The following is a 24400-nucleotide window of genomic DNA, read 5'->3' as shown; positions in this document are numbered from 1 at the left end:
TTTATAGACATCATGTCACATTATGTGATTTCAGCATTTTTGTGTTTTTAATCTCTGGACATTTTAGGGCAATTTTTCTCCTTCGTTTTTATTTGAATGTGATCGCCAAGTGTCTTTGTGGTGGTTTGATTTTTAAAATTTTGACACGTGGGCTCAGTTGTACGTCCAAGTCAGTCATCAGTCATTCATTGTCACATTTTTGATGTACAGTGATTGTTTTGTCACCACATATACATGTTGCTGCACTCATTCAATAACTTTTGTTCATTTATTTTCATATTTGTTTGTACTACTATTACATTCACAATGCAAATTTCTTCCTGGCTGCTTTTTTGATGATGACAATGCATTTGATTTTCAATTGCAAATGAGATTAAAGCTTCTGTTTGTCCTAGTTTTTACATTTGTGTGTCATTGTAGTTGTTTTAGGAGCAATTATTTTTCTCTGTGATCAGCCTGTTTTGTGTCTCATTTTGCTGCTTTTCATCTCTGCATATTTTTACTTTTTTTGGGTCCTATTTTTCTATATTTATGGAGATAAAAAAAAAAAAACCACAGAGGAGCCTGGTCCTGGGCCATCAGGGACCCTCACCACACATAAAACAGTTCGACTCAGGACAACAGGACCCCCGTTTTTTTCATAGTATCGCGAGAAGAGAGCGAAAGTCCCCCCTCCGTCCGAGTTGTGTGTGTGTGTGTGTGTGCGCGCGCGCGTGTGCGAGTGTGTGTGTGTGTGACGCTGCGTGGGGGTGTCCGCCTGATGTCATTTGGCAGAAGGAGAGGCTGAGCTAGCGGTGGGCACACGGCTGGAAAGCACAACAATACCGTTACCATTTTTTTCTGTTCACCGTCCACACCGGGACCCAGCACGCCGCCTTTCGAGGCTTAGAGTGGGGAGACGCTTCCAAGCTTCGCCACAGTGCCGCCGGGGTCCGGGAGCCGGAGGAGAAGAGGAGCGGAGAGGAGGCTGGCTGGCTAACGGACTGGAAGTACCAGATGCTATTCCAGCGGAGACGGAGGACGGGTTCGCAGCAGCGCGAGAGGGTGATGGCTTCTCGTTTTCCTGACGGGTAAACGGCTCTCTTGAACCCGGGATATCACGGAGCGAGCGGGACCGGGGAGCTTCAGCTCTTCTCCTCTCGGCGTGTGTGTGTGTGAGTGTGTTGAGAGTACAATGCTAGCGCAGTCGCGGTGTCGGCCGTCGGGCAGCCTCTGGGCCGCAGCTCGGCGCACCGAGCCCGAATCTGGGAAGTAGCGTGCTAGCCGTCTGCTAGCCGCAGCTGTACCCGATGCTGCTGCTGCGGCGGGTGCCGCTGCTGCTGCTGCTGCCGCTGCTGCTCAACGACCGATCGGAGAGACGACACGCGCCGTCCGGGGCCTCCGCGCCGACCGAGCTTTTGTTTCGTGAGACTGGACCACAGCGGGGCGTTTGAGATGTGATGCTTTTGTGCGCCGCACTTGAGCCTTGTGTCGCTGGAGGCTCTCGTCCGCTCGACGCGAAGGAGCTAACGTTGCTGCAGAATGCCCGGCGGAACCGCGGCGGCGAGCTGCTGCTGCTGCCTCTGAAGGGGGCGAGGTTAGACTGATAACAGCCCACCCCGAGTCTTTCCAAGCCCGGGGTCACATTTGGACTGCGACCGCCGCTTCCCCTCCTCCTCCTCCTCCTCTTCCTCCCTCCTACATCACTCAGTGCTTCATCGCCTGGCGATATGGATAAACTGACGATTATTTCAGGGTGCCTGTTTCTGGCAGCAGATATCTTTGCAATAGCCAGCATCGCCAACCCAGACTGGATCAACACTGGTGAATCAGCAGGTAAACCGAGCAGAGAGCTTCTCTGTGTGTCATGTGTGCCTTGTTTTCTTCTCCTCACGTCACAGAAAAAATGCTTCCCATCAGATAATTGTCTCAACAAAGAAATGCCCAGGCTTTCATCTGCAGCAGCATCTTTTGTCCTCCACTGCAGCATTGTTTGTGTGTTATTATGTGTATTATGCTAATTGGTCCTCTTAAAAAAAAAAAAAAGAGTGATGAAGCTTGTATGTTTTCAGTAATTTCCCAAGTCTTTCCATGAAATTTTCTTGTTGTCAGGAAAAGTGATCCAGTCCATTAGGATTCCATGTATTTCAATAGAATGTCTCTACCAACAACAACAACAACACTAATATGTGAGAGGATGATAACTGTTATGAGTTTTCTGTTGACTGAGCTTATATTTGCAGATACTGCATACACAATATACTTTTTAAAATTAATCTTACAGTACTGTTCATCTATTGAAGCATCAATATAAAGTAAGTAACATGTACTTGGAACAGTTTCAGTTTTTTTATATCATTGATTGGGAAAAAAAAACAAGCAATCTAAGAAAAGCTTATTTAGATTGTTGGCTTTTTTATCAGGTCGGTAAATTAATAGAAACCTGCAGATGGCTGTCTTTAATTGTGATGTTTTTTGTTTGTTTTTTATGAAGTCAAATTGATGAAGGGTCCTATTGCAGCATCCTCTCTTAATAAGGGCAACTTGACATTTGACATGACCTCCATGTGATCAGACTAATCAGCAAGCGCAGAACGAATCAAAGCAGGTGTTTATTTAAGACCTCCCTGGTGTTACTCCAGAGTCGCATGTGCTCTCGGGTCCTCTTGTTTTATTTGTGTCAGGCTATTGACAGACAGCTGCTACTCTTTGTTCGCTCTGCAGGAATGACAGCTTAGTAACTGGGTCAGGGAGGGTTCATCATCCACCAGGACACATCCAGACAGCATTAGCTCAATGGGGGAAAAAAATAAAAAATCATTTGGACAAAAAGTAATAACATGACGCAGATGAACTGAGGACATCGTCAACAATGCCTTCCATTTGATCATGTTGCTTAATGGGTCTCATCTCCAGTTAGGTCCGTCTAAACTTAGCGTGCTGCAGAGCAGTGAGACAACCGCACTGAGCTCCTCACTCCTCACTCCTGTACCTGCTTGTACTGCCAGTTTAACCTTTGCTATATTTAGACTGCAGTGTGTGCGTGTGCGTGTGTGTGTGGGTGTGTGTGTGTGTGTTATTAAAGTGGAGATTGTACAGTGACAGTGTTCCGCCTCACCGTCACCCTTCTCACTTTCCGATCCAGGTTTGGCCTTTTGCTTTGATGATAGCGATCTTTGTGTTTGACGTGTAGGTGATAGTCCGGGGGACATGTAACTTCCTTCTTACCTGCTTTTCACAGCATTTCTTTTGAAAACTATGTGTTTTTGGAATAGGTAGTCAGAAAGAATGAAGAGTGTAGAAAGCTGATGTCAGTCAAAAATATAGGCTGTCTTTGATCTGGAGGGATCGTTTGATCTCTTGTGAATTTTGGCTTTAATGAATGGAGGTTAGATGTTCCAGTCAGAGGTAAAACATCAGCAGATATATATATATATATTTAACCATTTCCAGGTGTTGTCACTTTGATGCTCTAACGAAACTAGAAAATCAACATTATGTGCACTTTCAATTTCAAATGCTTGATGGAAATGTGGTGTAACGTTGGCTCCCCTCGTCATACATTCATTGGCAAAGTGTTAAAACTATTTACCCAGCTAATAGTTAAGTTGTGTTAGATGTTTGGCCTGTGGAATTATAGTTGGGTTATATCTGTTTACTTCCAGTTTACTTCCTTGTTTTGTTTTGCAAACGCCTCTTTGCGCTGACCTTTGTTTGTATTATTCTGTATGTTTTATGTCAGTTTTTCTAAGAGTTACAAAAGCATGTTTTCTAAATGTTCAAAAAACAAACATGCAATTTCCCCTTAGGTAAGCTGTGCTGCTTCAATGGGTTTAAAGTTGACTGTTGTCTTTAGTATCGACTGCTGACCTGATCTCCTCCTTGACTCTGTCTGTAGTGTTTGATCATGCTTCATAATGATCTATATTCAGGTGTTTATTCAAGAGTTTCTCTCTTCCTTAGAAGCTGCATCTCTCTCTGTTTTGATCATTTTAACACTTGTGTGCTGCATTGTTGACTTTAAGGCCACTGGTACAGCTGAGCTGTTGTGATTGTTTTGAGTTTAGTTTTTTCAGTATAATTCATGCAGACTTGTTGGTATGGAATAAAAGCTCCTGATTGCTGTCTATAGACATAAGTATCTCCAGTCACTCGACCTTTCACCCCATGTTGTGTTGTTGTTGTTGTTATTTTATTGAAGGCCTCTGTGCTCTTGTAGAACCTCAGTGGGACATTTTTGTTCTGCGAGCATTAAGACATTGACATGACAGCATAAAAAAATGGCTGTCTTTGCTGAAAACATGTTGGACTTTTACCTTTTTTTTTTTTTACCTTCTTTTGTCTTTGTTTTGATGCCTGTTTATTTGTCACCTGGTGAAGGAAAAAAAACAAACCAACTGTTGGCTTATAAAACAGTGTCTGGAAATTGTTGTTGCTGATTGTAGCTGGATTTAAAACCCATGATGACGGCAGGTAGGAAAATTGGCACCACTGACGCTCAACGCCACACATTGTGAGTCAGTGACAATGTCCTCACTCCAGTGTGAAATGCTCGAAGAATAAGAGATAAAACTGATTTCCCGTGCTGGGCTTGAAGTCGCAGCAATTGCCGAAGCGGTGTCAGACAGAAACTGTGATTCTCGGCTGCTCTGCCAACGATTGCCCTCCTGCAGATCCCCGTCACCACAGTGGATGTCTTTCCCTACAGCCTCAATAACCTTTTGAGATGTTTTGTTTACACACACACACTTAATCATCGTCGGGTTCAAACTGCCTATAAAATAGGCTGCTGTTTCAAAAGCTGGTGGACTGCGATTTTCTTTACTATTCAACTATCAAAATGTAAAGGTAGCTGTTTCCCAAACAATTTTGGACAAGTGCTCTTGTCATTGGAGCGTGCCAACACTCGGTCTCCTAACACAGCACTATCCTGTGATTACCTTGAGAGTGTTTTATCGCACTCCAAGAGCTGCTGAATGGAAGTGAAATGAAAGACTGCAGTTGATAGTCGAGCCTCTTTACAAGTAAGCAGCTTCTAAAGACCTGACAAAATGCATTTAGCATTTTCATCTTCTTGATTGTATCGTCTTACCGTCGGTGATTGTAAATAATCTCTACGCTACAGACGTTCTTTCTGAGAGCGGAAGATGTTTATTGCCCCAAAGTGGCTGCTATTCAGTATCACTTGTGTAATAATAAACAAGACAAATTTGTTTTCCACTCAGTACTAAGGAGCTCCAATATGCTGCTGAGAGTTTTGATTACGCTCTAAAACCTCAGCAGAAAAAGCTTCATAATAGTTGGTTTTAGTGAACTATGCAAGTAAGTCCGGCTTTCTTTTTATGAATGCTTGTATTTCAGCACACAAACAAGTAAATAACCCCTGAAAAGACTGCTTGTACCCTTTGACGACATCGCAGTACATAATGAGTAGTGCTCACGAAGTGCTACTCTTGTTATAGTCTGAATCTGACATGACCTAAAATAGATGGAATGGGAGACTATTAAATTCTCTTATTTTAGCTATCCCTTTTCAAAGCACAAGGGCACACAGTGACACTGACGCAGAATAACTGAGCCTGGGCCCAGCCAGTATCACCCAAGGCTGCACAGCCAGCAGTTTTGAGCCGTGGTTTAGCCAGAACTGTGGCACTGATGGGCAAGGGCAGAAATCACAGGCACAGACGTAGGAGACATGACGATGTTCACCAGCTTCAGGAAGAGAAATATTTTGGCTTACAAGTGTTGAGCGAACAAGGCTGTGATCCCGAATGTCTGCAGCAACTTTTTTGTATCTTATCTACCAACCATGGTGTGTTTTTCTAAGGTGCAAAGTATTTGAACTAACCTTAAACCCTTTTAACTGTAGTTTTTTTGTCCTGAATTGATCAGTAACGCTTTGCCACCTTCTTTTTTTACCCCCTTCAAAACAGTGTGTGAAGCGTCACTTGGTGATGTTATGTAACAGATATGCGCACAAAGCTTCCACAGGGGGAAGCAATCTAATGTATTTGTTTACACTCTGATCAGATCATAATTCCAATCGAATCGAGCCAATCTAACGAGACTGGAGTGTTTAAGTGATGCTTTTAGTCGGATCACTCCAGGTCCATGTAACTGTAGCTTATTATTAGACCCTGAAATGTGAGGAGATGCTCATGCAAGCCATATTTGACACATGAGAAACGGAATAACAGTTTGTCTCCACAACAGCAGCGTTTTCTAAATTTTTATTTTTCTGTAAACAGGAATTGATCAAGGTTTCATTGTCCATGGAACACAATTTCACATGCGAGTTTTAACTGCAGATATGTGTGCATCTGGATTTTTCTTTAGCTTTGGGCAATGCTTTGGTTCACAGGTGATTGAAGCTTGTTTTATTTTTATTTCTTTTTTTGTGTTTGTGTTGGTAGCCTATTCTTCCCATCTCTCCATGCGAGTTTAGGCTGTAGACAGCTGCGCTCCAGTGCCCCAACAAAGTAAGTGGGCACTGTAAAAGCCTCCAGCAGCAGAAGCAGCTGTTGGCTGCTTTAGCTTTGCCTACTCGCCGCCCACCACAGCTCAGAGGCCGGTTTGACTCATCTATTCAGAGCTTACAAACATCAGCACCCCCTGTGCTCCACTAATGACACCATCATCACGCCAAGGATGTGCAGACTCGGCACTCATTTCCTCTCGTTTGGACCGAGACGTGGTGAGAGGAGTATTTTTGATCATCGTGAACGCAGGGCAGGCTGCTGGGTAACGGGGTGCAGCGGGCGTCAAAGTGAGCGCAGATTCCAAATGGAGAATCGGCCCATTATTTTTCATAAATGGGAGACAGAGGACCCATGTGGCTGATTTCTGCAAACTAAATATATTGTTATAATTGTTTTTGTTTCTAGCTTGCCAAAAGCAATGTTTATACACACACACAATGAAAATTGATGCTTGCCGTTTGGACGCAGCTTGGTTTCGTTGGCTTGCGGTGGAGATTCCAGTTCACCTGTCTTACTGTGACTCTGAAGATGTGGTCAGGCTGGAGCAAATGCTTTGCGATTTGAACCAGAATACAAACGTCTTTTGTTTCCAACTGTTCTATTTATTAACACCAACTGATTTGTAGTTTTCTGAGCGTCTATTACCTTCATCCAACAGCTAGTAATTCTCCTACCTTCTGTCGGACCGGCCTTCATCATCTACCACAGAATTCATTGAGATTTTGTGGTTGCATCTCTAATATAGTTTGTTTGGGTAATAAATGGCAAGATCAACAGAAGTATTATAATCTTTTTGTCACTTTCATAGTGCACATTAGTGTCCAGTGAAGCAAAAATATTATTCACCACAAGTCAGCGTTTATAGAAAGAAAGTAGGAACAAATTCAAATAGAAAAAGAAAAATCAATCTCAAATAAAATTGAAAACAAGCAGGGAGCGACAAAGCTTTTAATGCAGCCAACAGGAAAGCGCTCCCTCCAGCAGACGCCTCCACAGAGCAAACGTAAGTGCATATGTGGCACAGTCATGCACACATCAGTTTGCCTTGCCCTTTGGTTGTTTATTGGCATCCTGGGGGGACAAAAAGCCACTGTGGGGTCTCTTATGACACACCCAGCAGTCCTCCATAGTCACACATGGTGATAGAAGAGTTATTGAGAACCAGCTTTGTGCTTTTAGTGTGGCTACCGCTGAGCTTGCCACTTTTCACACCGATTTCGATACTTCCTCCCGATGACTGTGGAGGCAAGGGAAGCTCAGATCTTTGGACCTGTGCAGCGCCGTTGCTGAAGTCACTGTGACCTCCAGTAGGACATTTGTGTCGACATGACTGTCCAGACCCCCGATGTGCTGTGAGCACATATAACAGATTTGAGACACACTTTCATGAATTTTAACTGATGAAAAGCTGCTGCAACCAGGTGTCATCGTGCACTTTGTCATTTATGCTCAGTAAAACTGCAATCAATGCAAGTGCATCTTGAATAATTAATTCATGCAGTGAGAATGTAGAATTGCAGATTTCCAGAAGAAAATGTGATTTGGGAGAATATCCCGTGCAAGAATAGATTGTATGTATCTTCAACGGACTGTGTGGAGGATTTTCCTACGTCAAGCACAAGCCTCCATAATGTGTTGTTTACCTGTGCCCCTGTAGCCTAGCGTGCCTGCCTGCTGTAACACAGGAATTCCACGGAGAGCTTGTGAAACAGCAGGAGGCCCGAGGATCCAGGGGAAGTGGCCATAAACCGGTGTAACTGCAGCTTTCAAACTTTTGTCTAATGTTCTCAGCACCAGCTTGGATTTCTCCACCTCACTCTCCTTCTATTCTGTAATTTGCTATGAGTTACTCCATGATATTAGGCTCACTTTTGAAGCAGGCTGTTGAAAGAGCCAGTTTTGTCACGAGCCATGACCTCCAGTTTTCTTTTTTTCTTCTCTTTTCACTGCTATTGCATAAGTGTTCCACTCAGTGAAAACCAGATTGCCATAGCGATAAGGGGAACGATAAGGTAACAACATCCTGGTTCTTTTCCCCCATATGTTTCATGGCATTTATATCACTTTTTACTGTATTTTTGTATAGATGATCTCAAATGGTAGCTTTTCATGCGCGTAACAGCAGAAGTATAAAACCCTGACTTCAATGTTTCCATATATAACAACATGCTCACAGACTCCCTGCGCAGACTCCCCAAGGCATTTCTTTTCACCCGCCAGTATTGTTTGTGGGCTCAGAAGGGCTGAGTTAGTGTTTGGTTGTTACTGTAAAAGCTGTGCTTTCTCTGGGTGTTATAAAGGGGACAGGATTTCCTCTGGACAGCCTGCACAAACCCACCACACCCGCAGGACCAACAGGAAGGTTTTCCTCTAACGGGAGCTTCTGCTCTGTTTGCATTCAAGCCTTCAGCCTCAAATATTCATCGCACACAAAGGCAATACCAGGCAGGCTGTTAGAATTGTGATGCCAGAGAGCCCAACAAACACTTGACCTTTTAAAAAATCAGCCTGGCGTACTTGTCTCATGTTTTTTTGTGCCCACCTGATGAACTTTAATCACGTCACCAACACAGACTTGATTTGGTCACTGGTTACTGCTTCTCTTAAAGGCATTTGTGTTTAATCCACATCATGGTTGGATACTTTATGTGGAATAATTCATAAATAAATGCTGATCAGTAGGTTTGATAGTGTGTGGCTGAAAGAAAAACAAATACTGGAGTCTTGGGCATGCACTTTCTTGATAAAATAATTATAATTTCCAGCAATCATATTAATAACAAATAGAAAAGTGAAGGATGAAACTGTCATTTTTTTAAAAACACAAATTTCTGTTTTTCATTTTCTGTAAGTCGTTGCTTGAATTCCAAAATATATGTCTCAAAATGCATAAAATACATTTTTAAAAACTAAGATAATTGATTTAAAGCTTCGCAAATGTACTTGCAAATGCACGGGAAAAGATTTTCCATGCAGGTATATTCTTTTGTTTAATCTTCCGAAGGACCTGTAAGTGACTATTTCCAGTGTTTCTTTCTGAAAAAGAAAATTGATCTCAAGTAAACCTGTATTGAATCCAATTACAATTTAGTATACTCAGATTTGCATGATTTAAACATGATTGTCACATGGGGGAGATTGCTCATGCCGTATGTTAACCATGACTTACTTGTTTGCATTAATAGTCGACCAATTCTTTAAAATTCAGAAGTTTACTTCCAAGTCTGTTTGTAAGGAGTCGATTTAGATTTGTGACTGTCTGAGTTGAGAAACGGCTCTCGTATTTTAAATGCTGTTTTTTCTGTGTAAACAAATATCGTTTTTAAATGTTGCCCTCTAAATGCAATACTTTTCTGAAACTAATGCAGAAACATTGTGTTTTCACTTGAAACGTCACGTAAACAGGACCTGAGTTTCAAGTACTTTCTGGATGAAATGGGAGGAAATCGTTGCTTAAGAGATGCAAATGTGTGACGCAAAAGGTTCAGAGCCTGTGCTGTTGTTTTGACTATTCCAGGAGGAAAATAGATTTGAGGTTTTTCTATAATACAATAAATTATTATAAGAAATGTCATCAGAAAAAGAGCAAAATTCACTCTCAAACTCTTGTTTGTGCTCAGATTTGAGAAGACGTCTGCCAGAGTTGACAGATATGTGAAAGTTTGTGTGCTCAAGAGTATTAAGTTATTGTCATTATTTCACATTTAAATTTGAAAAACCTGGTTAACTCTGCAAACGGGTCAATGCCCGAGTGTTGACAGCTTCTTTCTCTTCTAAAAACCCACTTCACACAATCTACATGTGTACCAGTGAACGCCCCCCTCCCTCTCGGCCCTCTTGATCTTCAGACAGGCACTTCCTGCCCTTGCAGCCTCTCACTGATTGCCTCCCGTTCATTGCCGGAGCAATGTGACGCTTTCCTGCTTACTCAGGTGGAAAGTCCCCTTGAGGATTCGCTCCAATTGAAGGGCTTGTCCCCGTAGTGGCTGCGCCACTGGAGCACCTTCCTGCTCTGAATACCGGCCTTCACCCCTCCGCTAGAGTTTCACTCCTGAATCCATTTGTCTCCCCGTCTGATCAAAGATGAATGGGCACAGTGGAACATTAAGGCCCGTCCTGTTTTCAGTAACAGATGTGCACTTGCTCTCTCCAAGATCGTAGACGCATCACTCAGAAGATGGAGAAGGGCGGCTTATTAGACGTGGTCGGTTTAGCTCTGTTGTACATTATACTCTGAGTCGAAGCGGCTGCAGATTTGTCCAGTGCCTCAGCAGTCTGCGACGACCTGTGTGTCTCAGATATGTGTCACGCCTGCGTGGGATACATTCAGTAATTGGCAAGATTGATTTGGTCTTCAGCCTCTCCTGGGGGTGGAAACAAAAACCTAGCTATTGCTATAATTGCGCCCACCAGCATGAAAAAGGTAAACCTTCAGCGTATCGTCATCACTCAAGCGATGACATTTCAAAGCAGGTTATCGCCTTTATTTTCTACTGTTGCTTCACTCATTACTTTCCCGTTGCAAACCCAGCCATTGTTACACAAACTCATTTGTCCCCACTCCACTGTTTTTTGATAAGCGGCCCTAACTCTCTCTTTTTGGGTCTCGCTTGTAGTTTCTCACCGTGTTTTCCTGTTCGGGCATCACTGTCAGCAGTGCTGAGTCTGTGAATTCTGGGTTTCAGATCTGGCTCTCAGTCGTTGGCCTCCGTGTTGGGAGTTAACGTAGGAGGAGTTTTGTTGCTGGCTCACATGAAAGTGTTTCCTCTCCACTGCAGAAATGCATTGTGTAGACATAGCCGAAATAGCCTTAGCCTTTTGTAATTCAAACACAATCAGTGTTGACGCAGAACATACTAGATTAGCCATTTTAAGGAGCAGTCCTTTTGACAAGACATGGATTACCTGTAATTTTGTTTTAAGGTGAAGTGATGTCTGGCTTGTTGCCCATGCTTTAGATGCAAAATGCAGCATCCAGAGAAATTTCCCTTTTTAAATACCCTCAGTGTAAAGTAGGATTTTGGATTTATCCTAATAACCATTATATTCTTCAGTTTCACTCCCATTCAGAATGAATTTCACTAAGTAGCTGTGCGTCAGGTGTTTTTCTTTTCGTTGCACTGCTTTAAATGGTTATCAGTCATTGGTTTTGGAGCTTTGTGCAATGGGTTGTTATTATTGCCCTAGAGCAGGCACTCCACCACTGAGCAGGTGATTCAGCCCAAAACTGTGTCATGTCAAGTAATTGCTCAAAATAAGAAGCAATTTCGGTGGTATTTCAATATCTGCATAATCCTTTTTTGCGCACGAGTTCTTCACACAGAAAACATTCCGAGTTCCTTTTAGGAATTCAAGAGGAGTCATTAGTTTCCATTTGGGTGAAGCTTAAATTTCTAGTGTCATCTCACAATCTCTTAGGCTGGTGTGGAATAGCTGTTTAAACACGATGTGCTTTAAATATGCTGAAGTTACAGAAAAGCTGGTAATACTTGTATTAATGCGTTTCAGCATGACTCAAATAGCCAATTAACATTGCTTGTCTCTGCAGGTGCCCTTACAGTCGGTCTGGTCCGGCAATGTCAGACCATCCACGGACGAGACCGGACCTGCATCCCACCACGGCTGCCCCCAGAGTGGGTCACCACGCTCTTCTTCATCATCATGGGCATCATCTCCCTCACAGTCACCTGTGGACTGCTGGTGGCCTCACACTGGCGCCGAGAAGCCACCAAATACGCCCGCTGGATCGCCTTCACCGGCAGTAAGCGTCCCAAACGACGACACTCACACTGAATGAAACCGCTTAGCTCACTAGACTTGCTGTCGGTGCATATTCCCTCAGAGGGTTCTCTCAGTCTTGTCTTGTCTCCCCGCATCTGTCGTGGTGTGTAACCTCTTGAAAATCAACTTTTGTCACATCACATATTTATGTGTTGTCTGTGTACGGGGGGGGGGGGGGGGCTTTAAAATGAAGAGAGGCGACACCTTCAGTCCAGCCCTTCTCTCTTCATTTACATTTGTAGCCGACGTGTGGAACATCAGAAGCAGCTGCAGGACATCAGGGTGTTTGTTTCTGAGAAAGACGCAAGGTCCTTTGTGTGCATTTGGTTGTGTTTGCACATGATTTTATATTTTTATTTTTATATTCTATTTATTTATTTTTTTTCCTGTTCATGCTTGACAACCCCTCTTGCTCCTTCAAGCTGATTTTATTGAGTAATGCAGCTTGTCTGTTCCCCGAGTGGGTGGCTTATGTGCCACAGCGTTTCTCTCGTGTTTTATCTCCCCGTTTGCCTTGAACATCGCAGCTCTTTTTTTTTTCTCTCTCTCTCTCTCTCTCTCTCTCGCTCTCTCTCTCTCTCTTTGTCAGATATGATTTCTCTATAGATGCATTTCCAACACTCAATAATAACTCGTGCACTGACTGGGCTGGTTTCGTAAGACTGCGTGGGAGTGAGGAGATTGATTGGTCAGTTGTTGGACGCTCGAGACGGTCCAGGTGATGCTTTATTATGTGAAAGCCAGATGCATTTTTCATGACAACAGCCAACCTGTGGATCTGCACAAATTACCTTGAGCTCATTTGCTTTTTCGCCCGCCATGCTGAATGCAGATTGGCAGTTTAAAAAAAATCTAAAAAAATTTTAGCAATCCTAATCACTTGAAAATACTTCACGAATCACCACTCTTCAGAGTCCCACACACACCGGTCTGTCCGGCCAGCGCAAATCTGTGTCACAAGCTAAATTGAACCCAGTCGAGTCGGTTATTAACGATCACACTCGAAATAAATTAAGAAAGAAAGTAGGTTTCCATGGCAACTGTTGTCACCCATGTCCCCTTGTTAAACTTCTGTTGGTGACATCAGACAAAAGGTATATTATTAATTCACTCTTTTACAACATTGAATGATTCAAGCCTGATGATTATTGCTGAGGAAATAAATGAGAAAATAAGGCTTTATAGGTGAAAAGATCTGTTATGCAGTCAAGGATTTTTTTTTTTTTTTTTTTTTTTAAATGGTGCGTTGTCAAAGAGAGAAAAGATTTTTATTTAGTATCCCCATTCATAGATGTCACAGACTGATCCTCGTGTAACTCTAAAGGTAAAATTAGATTTCTGAAAGGAAACCAAAATCACATTTATGAATGAAATGAAAATCATTGTAAATGATGCATGCAGTACAACTGCTTTGCTTTTATTTTATTGTGGTTGTACCTGTACCCGTCTACGATATAATGACTATTTTTATCTTATTTAAGGATTACAGCGCTAACCGCCATTATCACTAAACTCAACAAAAAGTATCGGAGTAGCTTTTCCAAATCATTCTGCTTTTTGTGAAGACATGTATTAATAGCAGAATAGAGAGCAGCTTATGATCCTCCCTCCACAGCAGTCCTGGTTTTTCATGTGGCCCTGCAGAAATGAATCACCCAGGCCTGGTTTAAGTCTGGAAATGGTACCGAAAGGAAGGTTTTATGTTGCTGAATTTTTTGCTATGAAAGGCCGACACCTTTTTCGCCACCAGACTTGCGTGTGAGACCAGACGGGAGTAAATAAGGTGAGCCGAGTGAATAATTGGTGTTTGCAGAGGTCAACAGCTGGTGCTGTTTGAAAGTTAGAGACACGTGCCAACGTAAAGACTGGGATGGAAAGAGGAGAGCGGGAATACAGTGCAGTTCAGAGAAGACACGGGGGGTGGTTCATTCGGGGTGAACAGGTGATGAAGGCTGGGCGGAGGTGGGCGGTCAGTAGTGTAACTGGCTGCAGGCCTTCAGTGCTTGAATGGGCAGCTTTGTATGACCGGCATAGGCTTGCCTCTGTGTCTCTGTGTACACCCACACACCAGCAGGTCATCTGTAGGGGTGGAGTCATAATAAATACAAGTCACAATACATGAACTGTACCTACACAAGTTGTGGTAACTGATGAAATTACAACATCTAATTTTATATAATTTACACAATTGCCCATTCCTTCTTTGGGTATTAATTCCAGCTTCGACAACCACATAAAATGGGATATACTATAAAGGCCCTTTTGAAGAGAAAGCCTTTTTTTAAATTTTTTTCCTTCACAAAGAAAAGAGTAATTAATTCTGTTATCTAAATCCCTCAAAAACATTTGTCACATTTTCCCTCGAGCATGCAAGGAAACGCATTATCCCGTGCGCTTGTTCTTGCATGATTTAAAGCATCATATTCTGGCAAAAATTATTCTGATTTGCAGACACATCTGAATATTTACATATTTTCATTGTTCAATTCATCAGTTCTTTGTATTTTGTGGGAGTCTCTGGTACATCTGATGTGTTTTGGATGATTGATTTGCTGAATTCTTGATCGTTGGTTATACAGTCAGTCATGTATAAAATACAAACAAAAACTAAAAAGAAATGGCAGAAGGAGGCAGTTCAGTAGATTGATTTTAGATATGAATGTACAGTATCAATAGACTCATGATCAATGATTAACTCTTTAAACCCTGAACAACATAAGCCAGTGGATCTCACACTGGGTTTTAGGCCCCCTAGTGGCCACCGGAGTCATTGCAGAGGGAGACACCCACGAGGAGAAAAATAAATGTGATTTATGTGATAATGGAAAACGCTAATCAGCTTTTCTGAGTATCATTAATAGAAAAACCTCAAATTGCCTTTTTGAAAATAGTTTTCAGAAGGATAATGACAGTCTTTACATGAAACATAATATATAACAACTTGTAGTCAATGTGATCCCTTTAAGTACAAACAGCAGATAACACTGACCTCTTGTCTGATCATATTAAATTAAGGTATTTTGTTTGAAGAGATCCCTGTAGAAGCAGGTGGGACTGCTAATCCTCATTTCTTCATCAGCATGCCGCTTGATTAAATCACTCCTTTGACACTATTTTAACAAAAACTTACGAACATGTCAAATGTATCAAGAAACAAATCTCTGAATTTTAATGACAAAGACGTTGGATACTTTGACAGGCACACTTTAAAATAATCAGTTTTGTTGCCCCCACATTACCGAGCATTGCATTTCTTGTGGTTCTGGTGCAAATTTATCAGGTTTATTAGATCGACTTGTTGGGAATCGGGCAAGATGACTTTTATTGGCTGTACTCCAGCTTTTTAAAACACCTCCATCGTCTTCTGTCAGCCTTGTTAAACCGTCTCTGCACTGCGTTTGCTTCAGTGGCTCTTTGTCAACTTGACGTACATATTTTGATTGTGTTTTGAAAGTGGTAAAGCTGTGGCAGATGTCTCTGTGAGGGGTAAACACTTCATCAGTGAATCTACCCTCGGATAACGTGCACAAGCGACACACGCTAACAAACATCATAGATCAAAACAAGTCATAATGATGTTCGTCGAGAAAATGAGGGTAACACAAACTAAACGTACACACGTTAGATTAATCATATACGGGCCTTCTAGGTTCAGGTCCCAATTATAATTTCTAAAACATTCATCTCATCTCATTCTAAAATGGCTATAATTGTCAATTGATAAATTAATCAAGTAGATATTTGTGTTTATCTCTGTCATATGAGTGCAAAGGTGCAAAGATAATTGCCGATCCCTGTGGCAGCCGCTGTTTTTTGATCAGTTTATGCCGCTGCTATTTCAGCAGCAGCAGGTGAGCAAGGCTCCGTATGTCATCAGTTTAGACACTTTAAAGAAGCGCTGGACTGTGAAGTGCACCTCAATTAAGTCTCTGGCGAAACTCACAGGTGTAACGCTGAGCCTCCTATTTCTGGCCGCCTTTTAGCTTACCTTTCACCACATCCTTTTTCACCGTCGCCGCCGCTGCCTCCTACACATGGCCTAAGAGTAATGAGCAGCCAAAATGACAAGACATAAATATGAACTTTTGTCTGCCCCGGGATGCAGGCTGAGCAGACATTGTTCATTCGTGCTCGCTGGCGGATTGGAGACGAGTCAGCACGGCGCTCATTCAGGGAGGCTTTCTCAACATGCCGCATATCTAGTTTTATAAAATCTTTCTGAGCGCCCGCTCAGCAGTCTGACAAGAACGACCAAATGAACAATACTCTTGGTTTTAAGTGAATCAAGTTGTCGCGCCGATGGTGTGAGTTATATGTTTGAGATACTGTGGATAATGCTGCAGACAGACGAGCCAGGCAGTAATGATTTTCAGACGGCATGTGTCTAATTATGATGTGGTGCATGTCATGTAATTAATGAAGTGCTGAATCATAATGACGTTTAAATCCTGACATTACAAGTAGACTGAGGGGGTGTGAAAAAATAATCCTGCACACAGGTTTCTCCTCTTCAGTAAAGTGAAATCAGATTTTACAATGTGAAGATAGGCAGTACAGCGGTCGGGCATCAACAGCATCAAATAAACAATTCGGGATGAGAGGTGAGCAGGATCATGAGGATTTGTGGCATTAACTTACTCTCTGGCAGGTTAAACTCTGCAAACACTGCTGTGTTCATACAGCTACACAGCTAATTTAATAGATTTTATGCTGTGATGCGACATCCCACATGCTGAAAATGCACTTGTAAGTAAGGGTTCCGGTGTTTGGGGGAAAAAACAAATGTGGATCACAACATATATAATGTAGGCCAACCTTGTTATTTCCTAATTATGCATGCACGCTCTGAATTATGCTTGGCAGGTCAATTATTAAACACATTTATGTCTCAAGGAAGGAAGTCTCTCCATGCTTTTCCATAGCACTTACGATATTGTCCAACATTTTTAGCCTCTTCCATGCACTTTCTTTAACCATCATTATTATCTACATGAGACATGATGAGACCGGCTAAACTAGGGCTACAAGTATGAATTGTGTGCATTCAGACAGGATTTACTCATTCCAACACTCCCAACAACAAAAAAAAGTCTAATCCTGCAAATGTTGCTTTTTTGGATGATATTCTGTGGCGTTGCTCTGATAATGAAATTGACAAAGAAAGGTGAGAAGCTCACGTATGTCAAGGACGAACATCCCTGTTTTTATTAAGTGCTGCAGCACTTGTGCATTGTAGGACAGATGAGAGCAAAAACCACCTGACTCAGCAAGTTGTCAACAGCCAATTACTTGTTCAATCCCTTAAGCGTGTTTCCTACTGTGTGAAAGATTTTATCCTCACTTCCTGCACCTGATGAGACATTTATTCTCTCGTCTTCATTAGATATTTTTTATTGCCACGGCAGCCTCTTGGGGACACAGCATGGATGTCAGTATTGTGTTTGTCCAAACTGTCGAGATGAACCGACTACACAGTGTCGACTTACTCACCATAATTAAACAAGACCTTCAGGGTGCTGATTGTGCTTAATAACACACAAGTCATACTGTTGCACACACTGGTTACTTGTGATGGCTCACAGTGCAGCTTTGTGACTGACTTCCCACCTAAATTATTGCAGCTGTGGGATAAATGCTGCTCTGAAGCAGAGAGGCCGGACAATATCTTTTAATACGTCAACTGTTATTTTTAATTGACGATATACAATTTGTCATTCAGCGAGTCATGCCGTTGGCGTTGGTGTTTAACATGTTACATAAATGAACTTTGCTGGACCTCGAGCCGCAGTTAACGTGTCTTCAAGTGAATCAGAAGGAATTAACGTCATCCTGCTTAGCGACAGCTTTTATTATCCGGTCACGGCCGCCTCCTTACCGGGCAGATGAGGCTCCGTGACGACTTCATTACAGACCTCTACGCTGGTCTGCCGCTGCGAACACGACTGACCTGCGCCGGGCAGACCATCGCGGCACACGCTCCGTTGTGGAGAGCGATTTTATGTGTCTAACGATTCCCGGCGTGTGGCCGACACGTCCAGCTAATTGGTCCCGCTGGGTTCGTTTGCCGATTCCAGAACCCACCAATCCGTTGCGTTTACGCATGAAATCAGCAGGAAATACAGAGGACGCCTCACGGAGCCAGCGTCGGATAACAAGAGATGGATTAAATCCATATAAAACAGGAGCAATTTGTCAGACTGGTCTGAGAGGCACACAGTGAAAAGTGGATTTTGTGTGTGAACATGTCTGACATATGAAAACTACTCAAAAGGTTTGCACAATAGTTTCTGGTAGCAAAGTGCTTCTGAGCCTTGACCTGAACATTTGATTGACAAATTGCATTGTGGGGGATTTAGGTGGGTGGTTTACCGAGAAAGAATGTGCGGGATGGAAACATAATCACATTCTGACTCGACAGGAGCTTTTCTTTTCATAGTGTCAGAGGTTAGAGAAGTACGTCTTTTAATTGCATCGCATGCTGGTCACTTAAGAACACAATGAGGCGACAATCTGCAGCGATAGCAGAAACATCAGTCTGTCCTTAGTCCCACTCATTCCAACATGTGGTCGAGCAGAACTGAAGCCGATATCAGCTGACTCTACAATCTCCAATTGGCTTCGGGTGCATGCTTTTTGGGCTTTTGAAGAGAACCGAGCAAAACATACAAGCTCAACTTTGAATGCTCGACTCCCTGTGCGTCCTGTTTTGTGACGATCTAAAATCTTGTCACCAAAATAAACCTGCTTCTCTTGGAGACGGCTGAAACAAAGGCCAGGTGACCTCTAGTGACAGCTTTTCATAAGCCACAACAACACCTGCATCCTTGTGGCATCCTCCACTGCTTCTTTTTCTTCATATCTGAAACACTATTTCTGGAAAAAGCTGAAATGCACTGTGCTTGTTTAGAAAGCTTCCAATTTTACCGCGTTAATCAGCCCGAGGTGGCTTTAAGAGTTCATGTGGAGGAAAGTGTACTGAACATTATGCTGCTTTTTTTTGTTTTTTTAAGGTGAGAAATGCAATAAATTCATTTTAAGCTCAAGGACAAACCCTAATAATGATATAATGTTGCCTACAGGTAGTTTATACATAAACTTTACATCAAATTTACGCACTTAAAAGCTGAAATGAATTCCGCAGCTTCAGGGTTGCTTGTTGCCGATATGTGAAAGAAATTAAACCGCTTCCTTTTATAGTGCCATATTCGAAATATTGTCGTTTAAATTTGCAAATACAGAAGCAGCAGCGTGGAATGCTCGGCAGTAGATTTCAGTGAAAACACCAAACCAATTAATTATAAATGGAGGTGTTGTAGCACATTCATAATGACCAGAACTGAATCTGCTTCCTCGTGCAGGGAAAATCAAGCGTGACTTCAGTCAATATTTTATAAGGTTTTTGCTGCTGAGGTGCACATTTATGGTCAACAACCATCTGTAGAGAGAGTGCGGGTGTATCGCATGTATTGTTTATTAGCCCTTGTTTTTATGTAGCTGAGCTTTAAATGAGTACGATGGAGATGCAAATCACTAGCTCACTGTGCTGGGAAGAGTCTGGTAACACCATAATTAACACACTTTAGTGTTTTAATCATTGGATTTGATGTATTACAGTTTATTATACTACTAAAAGTAACGTGACCTATTGTGCTTAATTAAATCTAATACCCCAGCCACACAGAGACACATTTTGAAAGGCTCATGAGGCAGTTGTAAGCTGTTGACGGCGTACCACATGCAGGTGTTGTTTTCTAAATTGGTTACAAAGGCCTCAGTTAACCACTTTGACCTTTGTCAACTGTTGGTTTAGATCTGTGCGGTGTTGTCTTGTCATTTCAGTCTACCGTAGTAGAAATGTATGAAACTCTGTTTCATTATGCCAGATCTGGTCATGCTGAGTCGTCATGCAGCTTAATTTTGCCTGAATTTGGAAATCAGTGTTTCTCATCTGTTTGTAAGTGTAGTGCAGAAGTGGGTTGTTCCTGGGGAATTGTTTTCCGTTGGGACTTTGCAGGGCTTGTTTAAAAAAAATAAAAAATAAAAATAAAACGCTTACAAAACAGTCAGCATGTTGCAATGTGTAATCAGGCTCAACCTTTCCAATTAACTTGCCGAAGCCTTTTCGTTTCAACAGAGTGGGAGCTCATCTTGTGATGAGCTGTGTTTTCTTCTCAGACCATCCAGGATCACAGTGTCTCTGGGTCAACGATGTCTCATGGGCCCGGGCATGTTTGGTTTTCCCACAGTTAGAAGGACCTGCTTTTCTGTTCGATTTTATATCCAAATGTTTGAGTTGAATGCAGTTGTGTATTGCTGCAGTGCTTACATGCCAGTTTTCTTCCTGACACCGCTTCCTTGCTTCCTTGCTCCCTTGTTTCCATTTCCCCGATGAAACCGGCTCGGCGTCTCGAGCCCATATTAGTGGCCGGCGGCTGCATGACGGCTAAGCTGCTCTGTTCTTGAATTGAAGAACTAAATGGTTGAACAGATGAATATTTATGGTGCCGACTAGCGAAGGGGGGGGGGGGTGTTTAATTGTTCAGCTTACCAATTGTGTGCATTCCTGGTGCAGAGCGACGGCCAAAATCCGCCGCTGACGGCCGATCGCATGTTTCAGTGTCTTTCGCCATGAGCAGCTCATTTAGCAGCTGCAGCGACTGTCGGTCGCCCATTAAATTTGGAAACTTTGCACAGGCAAGTGCGGATTGACTGTAAAATGAGAAAAAAATAGATTGGAACTATTGAAAATATGCTTGGGGATTTGACTCGACACAAAAAGTGACAATTCAGTAGTTATGTGAACAGAATGTACACTTACATGTACAATTTTCTGAAAGAATACCTAATCTATGACAAATGTTGAAACGGGGAAATTGCATAAATGGCATTTACATAAATGACATTTCATCTTACAGAGTCGCGTTGAACTCCAGCATGAATCTCTTCAGAGTAATTGTTCCTTCAAAGCCATTTGAAAGACACTATTGTATCTCACTAATTAACTTGCTAAAATTGACTTGTATCTGGACCTCCTGCTCAAACTCATGTGATTATGCTTAATTTTCTGAATCTAGTGTGAAGAACAAAGACTTGCCATGGTTTTCTTTTTTTTTCTTCTTTTTTTTCTTATTTCAATGTGTGGTGCTCACTAACATCTTCTCTTGTTTCTCTCTTCCAGTGATCCTGTTCTGCATGGCGGCGCTCATCTTCCCAATAGGCTTCTATATCAACGAGGTGGGAGGCCAGCCGTACAAACTGCCTAACAACACGGTGGTGGGCTCCTCCTATGTGCTCTTTGTCCTCTCCATCTTCTTCACCATAGTGGGACTGCTATTTGCAGGGAAAGTTTGCCTCCCGGGCTGAGGACTCCCAACGCGCTCGCCTCCGGACTGCCACGAGAGGCTCTGAAAATGTTATGGGATTTACAAAAACACAGCAATGACTGAAAACCGAAAACAACAAACTGTGGCCCGGAGCCCGAACCGGGGGAAGTCTCTGCTTATGTGTCAACGGACCGCAGCAGCACGGAGTACCTAAAACTACTAAAAGACGCAAAGAACAAATGAACAAAACACTAAAAGGGGGAACGCGGGCACAAAGAGGGAGGAGGAGTGCGAGCGAGGGGCAGCCCAGGCTGCCGCAGCGCCCTGCCACTGTTCATTTAAAATATGGCCGTCTCTCTGTTGTTGTTCTGTTGGAAAAGGGTGTTTAATGTGCCGCTGTCATGGCAACCGCAGCCACAGTGCTGGCGCACATTTCTGGAGGACCACTACAGCCACTCCTCGACTTGATTCCCAGCCGTCCGCCCCGCCGCGCGCAGCACACATCTGCTTCGTCACTACCGCTCCTGTTGCTATTTTTGGCTTCTCGCGGCTATTTTCAGTTTCAGTCTTTCTGTTGTACAATTTGTGTTCTCTTTTCTTCTTCCCCCACCTCCCCCACTCTCCCGCCATCACCTTCCCGATGAAGTAGCTTGAGTGTTATTGCCCTTAAAGGGAATTTGGGGGTTTTGTCTTTTTTTTTTTTTTTTGCCAACTTTAGTGCAGGATTGATTCCCGCCAGTGACGTCACATGGTCCCAGGTGTGTGTGTGTGTGTGTGTGCGCATGTGTGTTTGTGTGTGCGTGTGTGTGCGTGCGAGAGATGTTGAGGAGAGCAGCTGTGATAGCAGCTGTCTGGACCCACACATGTGATGCTGCGGGAGAGAGAAAGATGCAGGTGTGCTTCCTCTTTGTCTTCAACTGGCTCCGGAGCAGGTAGCTGCAGGCGGGTTTGGACGGGGCGGCGAGCAGGGGCGGTGTCCGACTACCCCGAGCAGCAGAACAAAGAGGTCACACACCATAAAGGAGAATGCCACTCAGTTATTCATACAGACAGCGGATGGAATAGCAGAGTGTGTGTGGACAGCAGGTGATTCACTCGGCTCCACCCATCATGCTGATACACATCCTTTACCAATAACTAGAAGACTGTGAATTTAGAGAATAAACACCTGAACAAAAGCACACTTCCTGTATTTGTAGTAATACTCCAAGATTCATTTAGTCTTGCCACACAGAGTAGTCTGTTTGAAGTGATTTTGAGGATATAAATGACTGGTGTCACTTTTCAGGAGGTTAAGGTGACAACGTATATTGCTGCCTCCAACAGACAGTATTATCTTACATTACATAGTATTAAAAAAAGATTTTTCAAAATGCTGAAAAACGGTGGTATTCTCCTTTAATGTTGGACAGGAACGAAACGAGCCAGGAGTGGGGGTTTTCTTTCTTCTTCTTCTTCTTCCTTTTCTTTTGATCTCGATTTTTGCAACTATGAAGGCACCGGGACTGCAGGTCAGGTCCAAGCATATGTGGCTGTGCCTCTGTGTGCTGCTCATAAGGGCTGTGAATGTAACACACACACACACACACACACACACACACACACACACACACTGCAGCAGATTATTATTTTTCATCTGTATTATTTCAACACATCAACATCCAGCTGTCTTCTGCTTTTTTCACGATGATTTCCGAGGTTTTGAACGCCGTGGGCAAAGTTGCATATTTATTAGGAATGCATAGTGTTGGATTTAGTATTTTTACACACTTTTTTTTTATTTTTTTTTTATTTAACTCAATTTCAAGAAAAATCTAAAGCTCCCCTGTCATAGACTCGACAGTATTATACAGTCTTTATGATAACGGCTCAATAGCTTCTTCAGACATTAAATACAGGGATTTCAAATATGCACACAGCTCAATATGACATGTATCCTTTAGTCAAGCATTAAGTTTTCAGCTTAATTGAAGTAGAATTTTACTGGCTCTCACTTCTGCAGAAAGGTCAATGCAGACATTATTTAAAAAAGAAAAAAGATCAATGATCAACTAACTCCTTAATGAGTTTTATATTTTAGATATAGATCAAAACAGAGATTAAAAGGCAGGGTAGGCTTAAAATGATGGACATGTTCATAGTATAGGAGTCTCTGGGAGTGTAAACATTAAAAAAATGTTGTGAAGTCTGATATACAGTCGTGACCAAAAACTTGTATCTCATATTTATGAAAGAATTGCAACTAAGAGGCTTCCCTAGAAAAAAACTACTTCAAAAAACATGAATTCCCTGAGGTTGTACCATAATGATGCTGAATGCTCCAATACAAAATAAAGAGTCATATCTTAACGTTCTCTTTCTAGCTTGTATTTAGTCACGTTTGGGCAGATTTGCATCACCAGAAACAAGAAAACTAATTATTTACCAGTTCCTTAAACTCCTTCACTCGAGTCACACTGACTGCGTGAAGAAGAAGAAAAAAAAAAAAAAAGCTTAAATGTGCTGAAGTGGTCAGGAGCCTCTTTTAAAATGGATTCCGTGGTAAATTTGCAGGCATGCAGCTCTGTGCAGATGAATCGGGACTGTTGTGATGTGACACTACTGATCCATCGTGTAATAGCAGCATGACGAGCTCCAGATTTGTTACGCGGCGAAATCGCAAAAACAACCCTGAATGCGTCCAGTGTTGACTTAAAGAGCGAGTGATCCTGGAGGTGATGCTGTGGTGCCGTCACAGCCCTGATCTCCACATCATGAGCCTTTCGAGGTTGACAGAAACGCTTGTTGTAACAGTGCAGCGTGCAGGAGGAATCTGCCTTTTCACATCAGGATTTTTTT

The 24400-nt window shown here is 42.6% G+C and overlaps 1 protein-coding gene across 1 annotated transcript; it reads left to right on the top strand.

Annotated features, from left to right (window-relative positions):
- The first annotated feature begins 759 nt into the window (after window positions 1-759).
- mosmoa (modulator of smoothened a) lies at window positions 760-23586 on the top strand. Its single transcript, XM_080488889.1, has 3 exons — window positions 760-1815; window positions 12007-12219; window positions 21418-23586. The coding sequence occupies exons 1-3, from the start codon at window positions 1710-1712 to the stop codon at window positions 21600-21602; spliced, it is 504 nt and encodes a 167-aa protein (XP_080345015.1). The 5' UTR covers window positions 760-1709; the 3' UTR covers window positions 21603-23586.
- Window positions 23587-24400: the final 814 nt, after the last annotated feature.

Source organism: Lipophrys pholis, assembly GCF_963383615.2.
Source record: "Lipophrys pholis genome assembly, chromosome: 19".
Lineage (NCBI taxonomy): Eukaryota > Metazoa > Chordata > Actinopteri > Blenniiformes > Blenniidae > Lipophrys > Lipophrys pholis.
Note: the sequence above shows the minus strand (reverse complement) of the source record. Positions and strands in the feature narration are given on the sequence as shown.

Bases quoted from the DNA above. Each gene is read 5' to 3' on its own strand.
- mosmoa (XM_080488889.1), top strand. From the start codon at position 1,710: ATGGATAAACTGACGATTATTTCAGGGTGCCTGTTTCTGGCAGCAGAT. The intron at 1,816-12,006 runs GTAAACCGAGCA...TTGTCTCTGCAG, and splicing joins CAACACTGGTGAATCAGCAG to GTGCCCTTACAGTCGGTCTG. The intron at 12,220-21,417 runs GTAAGCGTCCCA...TCTCTCTTCCAG, and splicing joins CTGGATCGCCTTCACCGGCA to TGATCCTGTTCTGCATGGCG.